Genomic DNA, 14,886 nt, shown 5'->3' on the forward strand with positions numbered 1-14,886 from the left:
GGCGCATACTTTGAATAAAATATTTGTTATCATTCTCTTGAAATAAATGTGTTTTTTTCTTGAAAAAATACCGGTTTCATATGTATACACCTGGTATTCATGATGTCAAGGGTACCATTGCGCATGCATACAACCTGTTTCAAACACGACTATAAAAACTGTTCAGAATGTGCAGAACCTATCACAATTTGGAAAACTGAAAGTCCTAAATCCACTAGATTGTAAAGGCTACTTATGTATGAGCATGCACCAGCGACCAAGGAACGTACGATATCAAAAGTAAATTTGATGAAAAAGGAAGTCACAACACTTGTTCCAACGAAAATCAAGGTTCCCAATAGTCCTTGCAAAATAACTATCACCCATGAGTTCGTCTTAACTATGCTAGATGGAAAGGTTTTGTCAACATCCTTACGAAAATCCTTCAGCTGCGACATGCTTCATTTGTGGTGCAAAACCATTACAAATGAACCACTTGCAGAAGCTTGCAGATAGACCACAGAACACAGATAATTTCCAATTTGGCCTTTCAATCTTGCGTGCTTGGATGCGCATGATGGAATGTGTTCTGCATACATGTTATCGTCGAAGCTTCTGTAAATGGCAAGCGAAAACGAAAACTGAGAAAGAGTAGGTGAAAACTGAAAAAAAAAGAATTCAAACAACCAGTCGATTCATAATTTCAGCATGATTTTGCAAGCAATGGCTTCAGGAGAGGTGATTGATACAGTTAAATTTACAAACTATTGCCGAAAAACAGTATTATATGCCAGTAACGGTTCACAAAATTCTTCTTCACGGTGCCATAATTATCAAATCATTTTTTCTTCCTATTGGAGAATTAACAAAGGAACCTCAAGAAGTTCATTCTACTCGATCCTGAAGCTGCAACCGTATTAATAGAACGAGAGTAATACAAAACTTAAACTGAAAGGACTGATATGCCTCTTTCTAAACCACATGATACTACCCACAGAAAAAGTTGTCTTGAAAAAAACGCATCTTCCTTTTTTTAAATTTTGAATCGCGTGAAAATATTTTTGGCACAAACAGAATTATTTAGCTGTGAGTCTGAGAGAAGTCTGTCGCTAAATAATGGTGTTTGTTAAAAAAGTCTTTTTTTAGACAAATGAACCTTTTTCATGAGTAAGCTTTTGAAACTGGTTGAAACATCGTTGGAACCAAAAATATCCTCTTCTGTTAAGAGGATGCTTTTTGGCACAATTTGAATGGCCACTTAAGGTTTTTTTTGGAAAAATGATTATATTTCATTAATAATCAAAAAGGGGAGAACAATAGAGAAAAATTGCAGTGACACTTAGGGTTAGCTGTATGTGGTTTGTCACAGCACTCATCGACCCTCGTGAAATTCACGAGACGTGTACACTGAGCCGCACGAATTGCTTGTGACGAATGACTCTTTTATTATTATGAGATGCAAGTTAGCTACAAAAATTAAAATTATTAAAGCATGGATTGTTTCCATTTTTATTAGCAGAATTAGTTTATTTATATTATTTGTAGAAAGTAAAAAAATATTCATAAGAATCGGTTAGTATTAGGTGTAATAATAGACATTTTTCATTGCTCACGAAAGCATGATAGGATCATGAACGAAAGTATAGCCAAATACGCAGTAGCATTTTGAATCATTCGGAACGAACTATCATTTCATTAATATGAGATTTATGCCAGTTACGACACCGAACATTTAACAGGATGACTTGATTCAATTTTAGTTACCAGAATTAGTTTTTTTCATAAAATTGGAAGAAAAAGAAAAAAATATTCCTGAAAATCGGTTAATAATTGCAGTAAAAATGGAAACGTTGAGGAGCATACAAAAGTGTAACTTTGCCGAAAACTTGACACTGAGCTTGACACCTATGACGTCAAAACTGAATAATAATTACTCAATCAGAACTACTAATTAAGAAGTGTTATTAAATTCTAATAATAAGCTTTACTAAATGAATAAGCAGTTTGCTAGTTAACAATGTGAGAAAAGCTTACTAAAGCAATTACTAATTGACTTCTGTCGATAAAAATTATCATTTTTATTTTGGGCACTTGAATTTCAAATGATGAACATTGAAATAGGATTTAATTAAAAATGGGGTCAAAAATCTTAGTGCTAAGTATTTTATTCATATATAAACGGGAAAAAATATTGAAATGGATGTTTTTGAAAGATGTACAGATTTTAGATTGATCCAAAATTCTCGTGTTGTTTATGTAAATAACAAGTTCTTTCCGCAAAACTGCTTCGACCCAGGTTGCTGATAAATCTCTCTAGCAATCACCCCAAGTGAAGATCCTCACAATATCGTTATACTATAGAAGGTTCCCCACTTGGATGCATTAGTGTCCAAGGTCTTTTGTTTCAGACGTCATTCACTCTTCTGACACTATTTTTATTAACTATTTGCCGATATACTTTTCTGCCCTGGCACACTTCTCTAGATTTTTTTACACCCATACATTTTTTTCATCTTTTAAATGTTTTACGACGATTGTCACCCAAAAATATGTTAAGAGTACATTTCAAAAAGAATTTAATTATAGTCGAAACTTGTAGATGCAAACAATCCTATCTGGGAAAAAGAGATAAATTTTGTATTTCTGACAATTAATTTTTATAAATATTTAGTTTAATGACAATAAATAAAACTACCATTAATATTATATTTTATGGATGAAAAACTGTGATTTTATTTAATCAATACTTTAATACGTTAATCAATACTTGAAGTATATTAAAATTATTTCTTTAATTTGAAATAACAATAAATGAATAAAAATTGTATAAAGAAATTAATTTAAGGGCAGAACCCACTTTAAAGCTAAAAAAGCCTATTTTTTAAATTTTTTCAAAGAATAATATGAAATATATTGGTGTAAAAGTTGAAAGGTTTGATACATAAAGTCTAAAAACTTAATAAACATTGTTTTAATTGTTTTTTTTCAGTTTTTATACACTAAAACTGTACCTGAACATAAGGCCATGATTTTGAGGAAGGTAGACGGGAGGCATAGTATCTCAATAACGGCTTATCTGAAAGAAAAAATCCAATTGTTTTAGTTTCAGTATGTCAGTAGCTGGAAGATAAACTACGGATATTGATTTCTATCAATAAATAACAAAATGGCGGTCACAATACAAATTTTTTTTTTAAAAACGCTTTTTTTAAAATTGATTTTAGTGAAAAAAATAGGTAAAACTCAAAATCATAACTATCCCGTAGTCCATTTTCCGTTTTTTCATATGTAGAATATATGGTTACATTTTTAGAAGAATCGGTCCATTCGTTTTACAGAAATCGTGCCTCCCGTTCTAAAAAAAGTTGTTTTGAGAAAAACGCGTTAAAAGTTTTTTTTTTTAAATCGCGAAAAAATCTTACCTAAATTTAATCAACTATGCCTGAACCGTGTATATCGCCTTCTGCTTGTTCCTGAACTTCAAGTTATTCCAATCTTGCGTGTTTCCGTTTCATGCTGGCCTCTTTGGAAGATTGTGAGCTGCGGCAGTTGGCATCTTTAATGCGTAACTTATTGCGCTGCTTAGCGAATTCGATAGCTATCGGGCTTAGCAATCGGGCTGAGTTCGATGCCTAATAGCCCCATCATCGTTAAAACTGGCTTATAGCCTTAATTGTAGATGCAAGACGAAGTTTTGCATGCGATCTCGACAATTTGTTTGCCATTTAACATGTGCTTGGGCGCCATATCCCATACACACTTGTTAAAACTTTCATTGTTATTTTGTGTATGGCCCCCCAAGCACCGTTAGAGCAGCTCCGTTTTCGTTATATCTTTGTAAATCGGTTTCAGTAACTCTTGAACATCAGCAGAAACAGCAGGAGGATGTTCATACGCTCTCTTAGCAGTCTGAGCCATGAGATACTTGCATCAATTAGGCGAGCAATGGAAGTGTTGAGGTTTGGCAACCAGCTAGTAATATTCAGATTGCAGAAAAATATAGATACATTGTTTGGATCTTCAAAAAAGTATAATATGATATTTTCAGATATTTTCGAACCAAAAAAAATTTCTCCCGAAATTTTCTCCGAACCTAATAACCTTTTCCAATTTTTTTTAATAGGTACGGCACTGATTACATATATATTTTTTCCGAAGGATTTGTGAACAAAAGAAGGAAAACTTTTCGAATATCCGGGGTTTTGCGAGATTCTCGAATCAATAAAATGTTGAAAAATAAACAAATTTGTGGAGGGAATGATTATTTTTCCGACAAATGTGAATTTTACGAAAGATAGAAACCAGCGGGTAGCAGACGGCAGCATTTGAAAGATTGGAATCGTTTGATTATTTATTTTTTTACTCACAATTCTGACATAAGAGAAGAACTCTAGAGATTCACGGCTCTTCCAAACGGCCCAGTCTTGAAGATGGTGTCCCAAAATTTTTCGAAATACGTTGCGAAATTGAACAAAAAGCAGAGAGAACTGACATGCTCTGTCTGTGTTTTTATAACTGTATTTGTGATCAACCACCAGGCTAGCTGTTACCTTCACTCTATACGCGGAATCGGGGCGCCCTTCGTTCTCGACCGTGGGTCAAGATTACAATTCTCAAAGGGGAAAACCTCTTCTGGGACATTGACTTTTTGATGAGAGTATCATCAATCGATAATACTTCAAAAATAATAAGACACGTGTACCGGATTTTTTGGTCCCTTGTAAGAACTATGAGCGTTTGTAAATCACATTAGCCAAGGGTGCACAAAGTCTACCGGTTCGCGCGCATGAACTCCCATCAAGGTCCGCTGGTCCAGTGGACGAGAGTCTGACCGTTGACCACACTACCGTGGGTTCGAATCTTTTTGTCAACTTTTTTTTTTCTTTTCGTATTGTAAACATATCAAATAATAATTTTTAATGTTTTCCCGGCGAAAAAATTATTTGCTTGAAAAATACTACTGGGAAATAAATGCCATGCAGACACTTTTCGAATAATTTATTTGTATAATCGTAATTTTTTTTACATTTTTTCGGGTGATAATCGACATGGATTATCACGTAGCTGGGTGATGCACTGCTCACTGCAGCGACGGAAGAAATGAGAATCAGCCTAAGATTAGGCAGTTTTAAATTGAGAAATAAAAACAAGAAATGTGAATACAATTTCCTAGAAAATATTGAAATGGATTTTTTTTACAAATATCATCTGCAAACGCATAAATTTGATTATAAACAATTTATGATTGTATGTCAATTTGTAAATTTACCCAGTTTGAAAATAAAACAGGATTATAAGTTATAATTTTACCAAGTTAACCAGGAATAGTTTTAAAAATTACAAAGGACCCCGCACTAAATCTATTGGAAAATGGCTTTCGGTGGATTTAGCTGAAACAGGTTTTTTTACAAAAGCGATGTCTACATAGAAATAACGGTTCAGATCGTGGTCTGTCATATTTTCGCCTACAGCGTTGACTCATATAGCGCGCTTCTCAAAACGATCAAACGCTAAGCGCCCAAGATTTTAACTTGACTAATTAATCACTTCTTTAAAGGCAGAAATGGTACCCAAAGTAACATTAGTAACTAGTGCGCATATACCGATAATAACATTCTACCCTTCACCAGAGGGTTAAACGCTAAGCGTTCAAGATCAGCGAATAACACCAATCCTAGTAACTTTAGCGACACAAGCAATGTCTGTATACGAAACACGCATCAGGAAGTGGTCAGTAACATGTTTGTCTGTCATTTCTTTTGTGAAAGGCCTTTGAAAAAGTGATTTCTTAGTCAAGTTCAAATCTTCTGCGCTTATCGTTTGCCCGTTCTGAGAAACGCGCTATATGAGTCAGGTGTTGACTCATATTGTCATTGGTTTGGCTAAACATGTTACTGACCACTTCTTCATGCGTGTTTCGTATACAGACATCGCTTGTGTCGCTAAAGTTACTAGGATTGGTTTTATTCACTGATCTTGAGCGCGTATCGTTCAACCCTCTTGCGAAGGGTAGAATGTTATTATCGGTATGTGCGCACTAGTTACTAATGTTACTTTGGGTACCATTTCTGCCTTTAAAGAAGTGATTAATTAGTCAAGTTAAAATCTTGGGTGCTTAGCGTTTGATCGTTTTGAGAAGCGCGCTATATGAGTCAACGGTGTATGCGAAAATATGACAGACCACGATCAGAACCGTGATTTCTATGTTGACATCGCTTTTGTAACAAAATCTGTTGTAATTGGTTTTATTCACTGATCTTGAGCGCTTAGCGCTACATAGCGCTAAAACTGTCCAAGTTTTTGGATTTTTTAAACGGATATTTCATCCGGCCCTTATAACCTTAAAAATTAAAAAGTTTCAGCTAAATCCACCGAAAGCCATTTTCCCATACATTTAGTGCGGGGTCCTTTAGAATTCGCAAAATTTTGAAAGTAAGCCCTCTGCAAATTTATTTATAAATCGGAAGTTTATGATGTCCCTCAAATTGAAATTTCGATATTACACAATTTTCCAGATTCCTAATTTTAAAATATAAATTACAAATTTATTAGCTTGTAGAATTTGTTGTTCTAATTGTATTCACATTTTTTGTTTTTATTTCCCAAATGAAAACTGCCTAATCTTTGGCTGATTCTCATTTCTTCCGTCGCTGCAGTGAACAGTGCATCATCCAGCTACGTGATGATTCATGACGATTATCACCCGCAAAAATGTAAAAAAAATTACGATTATACAAACAAATTATTCGAAAAGTGTCTGCATAATATCTATTTCCCAGTAGTATTTTTCAAACAAATAATGTATTCGCCGGGGAAGCATTAAAAATTAGTATTTGATATGTTTACACTACGAAAAGAAAAAAAAAATTGAGAAAAAGATTCGAACCCACGTTAGTGTGGTCAACGGTCAGACTCTGGTCCACTGGACCAGCGGATCTTGATGGGAGTTCATGCGTGCGAACCGGTAGACTGTGTACACCCTTGACTAATGTGATTTACAAACGCTCATAGTTCTTACAAGGGACCAAAAAATCCGGTACACGTGTCTTATTATTTTTGAAGTATTATCGATTGATGATAGTCTCATCAAAAAGTCAATGTCCCAGAAGAGGTTTTCCCCTTTGACAATTGTAATCTTGACCCACGGTCGAGAACGAAGGGCGCCCCGATTCCGCGTATAGAGTGAAGGTAACAGCTAGCCTAGTGGTTGATCACAAATACAGTTATAAAAACACAGACAGAGCATGCCAGTTCTCTCTGCTTTTTGCTCAATTTCGCAACGTATTTCGCAAAATTTTGGGACACCATCTTCAAGACCGGGCCCTTTAGAAGAGCCGTGAATCTCTAGAATTTTTCTATTATGTCAAAATTGTGAGTAAAAAATAAATAATCAAACGATTCTAATCTTTGAAATACTGCCGACTGCTAGCCGCTGGTTTCTATCTTTCGCAAAATTCATATTTATCGGAAAAATAATCATTTTCTCAACAAATTTCTTGATTTTTCAAAATTTTATTTATCCGAATTTCTTGCAAAACCCTTGGATATTCGACAAGTTTTTCTTCTTTCCTTCACAAAACCTTCGGAAAAAATATATATGGAATCAGTGCCGTACCTATTAAAAAAATTCAAAGTCGGATTGAACCAACACCCTTAAAGCTCTTCTTGACCCAAGTTAACACTTTTTAAAGAATTTTTATAAACCAATCACATCGGATAAAAATGTGTTTCAATATTTTTTGTATATATATCCTGCTCAATTTTATGGTGCTCAATATTTTTTGAAAGATTTGACAATATATTAATAAAACATATTTGTATACACTCATGAATCATACAAAATATGCATGAATAATACATGAATATAATGTAGATCTGATAGTGTATTTTTTTGACAGAATTCGGAAGCGCCATTCATTGTAACTACAGTAGATACTGTCAAATCGAAAGTATTCTTGTTTCACGGAAAGAATTTTGTCTGGAAGCTTAAAAGATACTTTGTTAATTCAAAAGTATGTTTAACACTTTGAATACAAAATTTTCTTGAAATAAATTTGCATTTATTTCTCTTTAGTTTATATGTTTGAGCTTACTATAATCGTCAATCTCTTAATCTAAAGTACTGTATTTTTGCTTGAAAAAGTCGAATTATTTCGTTCAAAGCAAAATTTACTTGATTATTGAAATAATCTATTGTATTAATATGATAATGGAGAAATCAAAAGCACTGGTACTTTTAATTCAAGAGTACTTCTTTCTAAATGCACGTTGGAGGCAACCTCGATAAATTAAATACTTAACAAATATAAAACATGGCTAAATATACCTTAAAGGTCAGTAATATCATTTTTAGAAATATCTTCACTATCATATTTCATAATTATTTCGAAGGAAAATAAATATTTACATTGAATTCTTGTTGAAAAACTAATTTACATTGCTTTGTCATGAAACAAAGTAAATATTCGGTCATCTCCCCAAAACTGTAGAGCTGATAATAACTTATATTGTATACCAAAAACTACACATAATATTACCTTACTGAAAATTACATTAAATATTAATTTTTAGATTGAAACATAAAAAATAAGTAAAGTGTCTCGCCACTCTCCTGTATGTGACATGTTTCGCATCTGGCTTGTGACAAGACGAGACAAAAATACTAGTTTTTAAATTGTATTTATTTGATGAAAGAATTAACCTTTCCCATTTCGCCCCTGTCTTTCCTATTATTTAAATTTAAACTATGTTCGAAAAGGATGATGGTTACTTATCGATGTGATAAATATAGGGAATTTGCGTGTTTCACTTTTTTCACATGTAGAATGTTTTATCATAAGCAACCTAAAAATTGACAAGAAATTTGACAAATTGTTCAATCCACTCACAAGGAGATAATGCTACTCAAAAATAGATTCTGGAGATGGGGATATCGACTCTTCCATAAATTTGATAAAATTCGATGTAATTCTCGTCAAGATCGTTTTTTCCAAATATCTACGATTGTCAATAGCAGATCCTTGAAAGTGGCAATATTAGGCGCTGCAGGCAACACAGGTAATTAATTTGTTCAAGTTATTGATATGCAAACATATTTTTCTATTTGTTGATATTAATATTGCATTAAGTTAATCTAAATGAAAAGTATTCGGGAGGTTAGTTCGGCACCTAATCGATGATACAAATATTTTTTACTCTGTCCCTTCGAAATTTAGGAAGATGTTTGTCTTTATTTCTAAAGCAATCATCAATAGTTGATGAACTAGCGCTTTATGATATTAAATCGACTCGAGGATTGGCTATGGAATTGAGTCACATTGATACGAGATGCAAAGTCAATGTCTGTAACTCTGAAGAGCCTTCTTTGCTTGAAGTTTTAGACGATGCAAAAATTGTGATGATCACAGCTGGGAAATCATTTTCCGCAGGATGTCTGAGCGATGAAATTATCAAAGAAAATGCTGATATACTATCAGATTTAATACCGGATGTTGTCAAGAAGTGTCCAAATGTAAGATGAATATCTATTAATGGCTTATATGTTTATATGTTGTTGTTTTTTGGCTTGCGTGTGATATTTAATAAGTTTATGTTTCACGAATTCACATTAGGAATGCATATTTAGAATTTACAGTGCCTATCTCTTATTTTGCAATTGTTTTTTCTCATATTTTTTCATTCCTATCAATAATTGACAATATGTTTATCCATGAAAACCAGTGGAATTTATGACGATTGGCTGCAGAGTAAAATCTTTTGGTATTTTTAAAATTATCCACGAAATCATCATAAAATTTGCAGACCGAAATAACTTCTTGGTGATATAGAATGATCTATTTCTTTAAATTTATATAGTAACTAGAATTTAATTTAATTCAGTATTTTAAAGATTTATATGCCTTTACAAATAAACTAGCATTTTATATAAACAACAATGAGCGAAACAAAAATTAAATAAGAGTACAAAAGTTAATTTCTCGATTGAATCTACCTATTATATTTTCCAAAATATCCACGCCATTTGGTTCAATTTTTACATTTAAAGGAAGGTAAAACCTCAGCATAATTCAAGAAAAATACTCGAATTCTTAATTATTTTAAAAATTATTTAGGTTTGAAACAATTGATATGTTACCGTTTATGCCCGAAATAAGTTGAAATTAGTTTTAACTAGTCAAAGCGCGCAGTAACCATGTCTTTTTGTAAATACCCGAAAATTTCCTTAATTTCATCTTATTTCATGTTTTCACTGGAAATATCAATTAAAACTAGAGTGACCAAATTTTGCTTTTGTAAGAACTAGGTTTACCTGTGGTAATTAGTGAAAACTAAAAAAAATTGATGTTGTATGGAAATATATGCTTTAAGAAAATCGCCACTGCTTTCGAGTCGACTTTTAGCCAAAACTGATCTTCCAAATATTCAAAAGTTTTCAGAACAATAAAGGCTATAGAGTGCTCGAAAGTTTTGAGTACTCAAATACTTTCGAGATACACGAAAGTTTCGAGCTACCTGAATATTCAAAACATTCATGTCTAAAGAAGTAACATTAGCTTAACAAAATTTGTATGTAACTCCGTACTAATAAGTTTTTTAGTTTCCTAATAAAGAATTTAAGATAAAAATTCGAATCAAACCTTGCGATAAATATCTTGAGAAATGTAGGTCTCTCCAAAAGAAACATACGAAGCCAGTTTCGTCCAGCAATCTTTTGTCCAGCCTCTAGAACTTTGGTTCATCTAAAGAATACGTTTCAGCAACTGGTTACAGAAGTGTGTTTAGTCACATCTCGCATTACTGGTCCATCTCGTCCTTTGAAAAAAGAAACGTGCTAGCGACTGGTCACAGAAGAGTGATTGGCCTATGTAGAAACACTTTTTCAGGTCCCCCTATACATAATAAGTTTCAGCGACTGGTCACAGAAGATTGTTTGTCATATTTAGAACCACTTTTCCAGGTTGTCTTTAAAAAAATAAGTTTTAGCGATTGGTCATAGAAGAGTGATTGGTCACATCTCGGACTCATTTTCCAGGTCCCCCTTTAATAATTAATTTCAGTGACTGGTCACAGAAGAGTGACTAGTCACACACAGGATCCCTCATAGAAAGTAATTTTTAGAGACTGGTCACAGAAGAGTGATTGGTCACATTTCGGACCCCTTTCCCAGGCCCCCTTTAAAAAGAAGTTTTTAGCGACTGGCTACAGAAGAGTGATTGGTCACCTTGCGGACACCTTGTCCAGGTTCCCCTTAAGAAACACGGTTTAGCGACTATTCACATCTTGAAGCCCTTTTCCAGGTTCCCCTTTAAGAAATAACTTTCAGAGACTGGCCACAAAGGAGTGATTGGTCACATCTCAGACTCCTTTACCATCACCCCTTTAAAAAGAACTTTAAAGCGACTGGTCGCAGAAGAATAACACAGGCCGACAAAATTTGACAAAAGTCAAAAGCCAGAAAGCAGACCTAACATTTTCGAAGGATTTTGATGCGCTGAATCCGAATCCGAGCTCGAAATTGCTCCTGTACGTCAGGTATTCAAGATATCCTAACTTAAATGTGCAAAAAACGCGTTTTTAGCCGATTTTGAGGTTATGTAACCGAACAAGAAAAATGTCTTCCACAGAAGCTAATACGGAATTTGAAAGTACTAATCTTCCCCTTTCAAACCTACTTTGATTCATTAGGATATCTTTATTTTTCACCAAAATATTGTAATTTGAAATTTTTTATTTTAGCGTTTTAACCCATTAACGCTGAGGTTTTCAGATTTATACAACGCATTCACTATTGCTGACGATACTATAATTTTTCTTTAAAATATTATATCAGCGGTTTTCGAGGGTGCCCTTTCTATTGCCGCTGTCAGTTTTTTGTTATAACCCCTAGAAGATCCAATATAGCGGCCACAATTTAGGGCTTTAAGAAAGAACAAACGATCCCGCACAAAATACCAACAAAAAAGCGTACAGTCGTTTGGAACCAAACTTTGCACATTGACAAAACAATAAAATATATGGAACCCGTGTCTTTTCATTTCTACAGAAGCCGTTTTATAGGGGTATAAACCACCCCTAACAAGCCAAAACCACCCCTAACAAGCATGCTAACCCACCTGACTCTGCGAACAATAAGTTTAGTCGCATATTTTTCTTGGAATAATAAAGTTCCATGTCACAAGTGAGTTAAACCACCTACCTGCTAATCCACCTGAACCCAGAAATCACCCAGTTGAAGCAAGACTTACGATTGCCCATTCAGTTAAGGCAAGACTTGGGATTGTCCAGCTACGCAAGGAAGTACTTAATATTTTCCAGCAAATTAAGGCAAGACTTTAGATTGCCCAGCCAATCAAGGAAAGATTTTAAATTGCCTAGCCAATAAAGGCAAGACTTTGTATCGCCCAGCCAGTCAAGGCAAGACTTTGAATCACCCAGTCAGTCAAGGCAAGACTTTGAATCGTGCAGCCAGTCAAGGCAAGAGTTACGATTGCCCAGCCAGTTAAGGCAAGACTTACGACTGTATGCCTAATGAAGGTGAAAATAATTGCTTGTTTTCTTATGGAAACGTTCGCACTTCATGTCAAACGATTGTTGAAGAGACTTTCTTTTATGACTAGTAGGGTCATTATCATTTCTTTGCGAAGACCAGCAATAGTCGGCCATCATTCTTACATTGCATCGACCTTGATAATGTTGCTATTTTTGGTGAAAGTCGTGATGAAAGCGTTCGCCCATTTCTTCACTGAATGCTCCAACATTTTCTGGGAAATAATCCAAATGAGATTTGAGAAAATGTAACTGCATACTCATCAAACAGCCTAATCTTTTAAAATTCTTTAACATACTAGATACAATAGTTCTAAGCTTTGGATCTCGATTGTCCCTTAAAAATTTCTGTACAACATCTTTGAAATTCAACCATGCATCCTTTTCACTAGATGACATGTTTTTGATAAAGTCATCATCTTTGATAAGTTTTCTTATATCATGCCCAACAAAAATGCCTTCCTTAACTTTGGCATCACTTCAATGCGGAAATGTTGATTTGATATAATTGAAACATTCTCCTTCGGTGTTTAGGGATTTCACAAATTGCTTCATTAACACTAGTTTTATATGGAGTGGTGGCAGTAATACTTTCTTTCTGTCAACAAGACTTTCATAAACAACATTATACTGACCAACTGTCCACTCTAATCTGTCTGGCCATTTCTCCGTTATCCAATGTTTATCCCTTGCACGACTGTTTCAAAGGTAAAGAAAACAAGGGTATTTAATGTTTCCTGACTGTAAACCTATTATAAGATTTATCATTTTGAAGTCACCACAAATGAGCCAATTATGGACATTGTATTTTATTTTTATCAGGAGTAATTGGAAAGTGTCATAAGATTCTTTCAGTGTTGTTGAGTGACCTACTGGAATTGCAGCGTACTTATTTCCATTATGTAATAGTACTGCTTTCAGAGTTTCTGTAGACGAATCTATGAAAAGACACCAATCCTCTGGCGTATATAAGTTTATTTTATATAAATTAATGAGTCCTTCGATATCATCACAATACACAATCCCACTGTCAATTGTAAAGTAATTAATAAACCTTTCTTCTCTATTTCTGTAAACAGTTACTCTAGTGCCAGGTAACAATAGTTTCCTCTCTTTGAGCCTTGAAGCGCAAAGCTCAGCTTTATCTTTTGGAAGATCAAAGTCACGTATAAAATCGCCTAATCCGCCTTGGTCAAAAAATGTAGGACTTTCATCATCTGATTCTTCCCAAGAAGTATCTTGAGTTGCATTAGGATCGTCAGTATTCATTGATTCGTGAGTTGATCGGTCACTTTTGTTTTCAGACTGATTTTTAATACCAATCTTGGCTGGTGTAACACTTTTCACATCAGGGTAAACGATCTTCTCCAAATACTTATTAGAAAAACCTCCTGTTTTGCATAAGCAAAAATAACAAAATCAGTATCATGATCGTTGGGCTCACGCCAAACAGGTGGTTGAATAACAGTCTGCGTCTGGGTACTTTCATCTTCCCCATTTGACAAATTTAATCTAAAAGCATGACAAATTGAGGTTGGTACTCACGGTTTATCCAAATTTTTGATTGAAGTCCCGTAACAGTTAAAGTATGACGTTTTTATGGATTCATTAATTGATCGACGGCATTTCTCCGTTTCATACTTTCCACAAACGTGACAAAACGCATTAACTTTCTTAGCGCAAGGAGTTCTTGAACTAATGTTTTTCTTATAATGAACAGTAACGTGGAAATTCAAAAACTCACTTTATACAAAAATCACGATCGACACGAAACTTAACCTCTAGATAGATTTAAAATACAAAAAGAATTTTAAGATCTACGCATCCAACCGTTAATCTGCCACTCAAACGTGATCTCTAACACGGAAAGATTTTTAGCAAAAAACGAATTTCATCAACTGCGCATAACACGTCATAAAAGCGTCGCCAGCTCAGTGAGCTAGCTAGGAATCGAAGACTGTCTGCGACGTAGAACGGCGCGCACATACAGCGAATGTCAACATTAGAACAGTGATCCCAGATCTGAAACGAGACGTGGTCCAATACTATCACACGTCTATGACCGTGTAAATATGGTAGGAGACAATATAAATGCCTGGGTTGCGCGCGCAACCCATTTCTCCTCTTCTGAATTTGAAAACTCGAAGGTGCACGATTGCCAGTCGGAACACTTCGGCGGTTCTATTTATATCTCTATCTGCTTTGAAATAAAATGAAGAGATTGGGATTTTAATATTGCTAGATTTCGATGCTGGGCATGCGATTCTCATGATTTGAATACTTCGCGCGCCTCTTTAATGCGTGTATTTTGAGGTTACGTTACTTCAAGTATAAAATATAAATTATATAAATATTAATACT

The 14,886-nt window shown here is 34.4% G+C and overlaps 1 protein-coding gene across 1 annotated transcript in view; it reads left to right on the forward strand.

Moving 5' to 3' along the window:
- The first annotated feature begins 8,815 nt into the window (after positions 1-8,815).
- The window catches only part of LOC117174580 (probable malate dehydrogenase, mitochondrial), a 148,757-nt gene continuing 142,686 nt past the window's right edge, over positions 8,816-14,886 (forward strand). The window contains exons 1-2 of the mRNA XM_033363809.1: positions 8,816-9,036; positions 9,195-9,490. Coding sequence (XP_033219700.1) covers positions 8,877-9,036; positions 9,195-9,490 — 456 coding nt within the window. The 5' untranslated portion in view covers positions 8,816-8,876. The remainder of the gene's footprint in view (positions 9,037-9,194; positions 9,491-14,886) is intronic.

This window comes from Belonocnema kinseyi, chromosome 6, assembly GCF_010883055.1.
Source record: "Belonocnema kinseyi isolate 2016_QV_RU_SX_M_011 chromosome 6, B_treatae_v1, whole genome shotgun sequence".
In the NCBI taxonomy this organism is placed as follows: Eukaryota; Metazoa; Arthropoda; class Insecta; order Hymenoptera; family Cynipidae; genus Belonocnema; species Belonocnema kinseyi.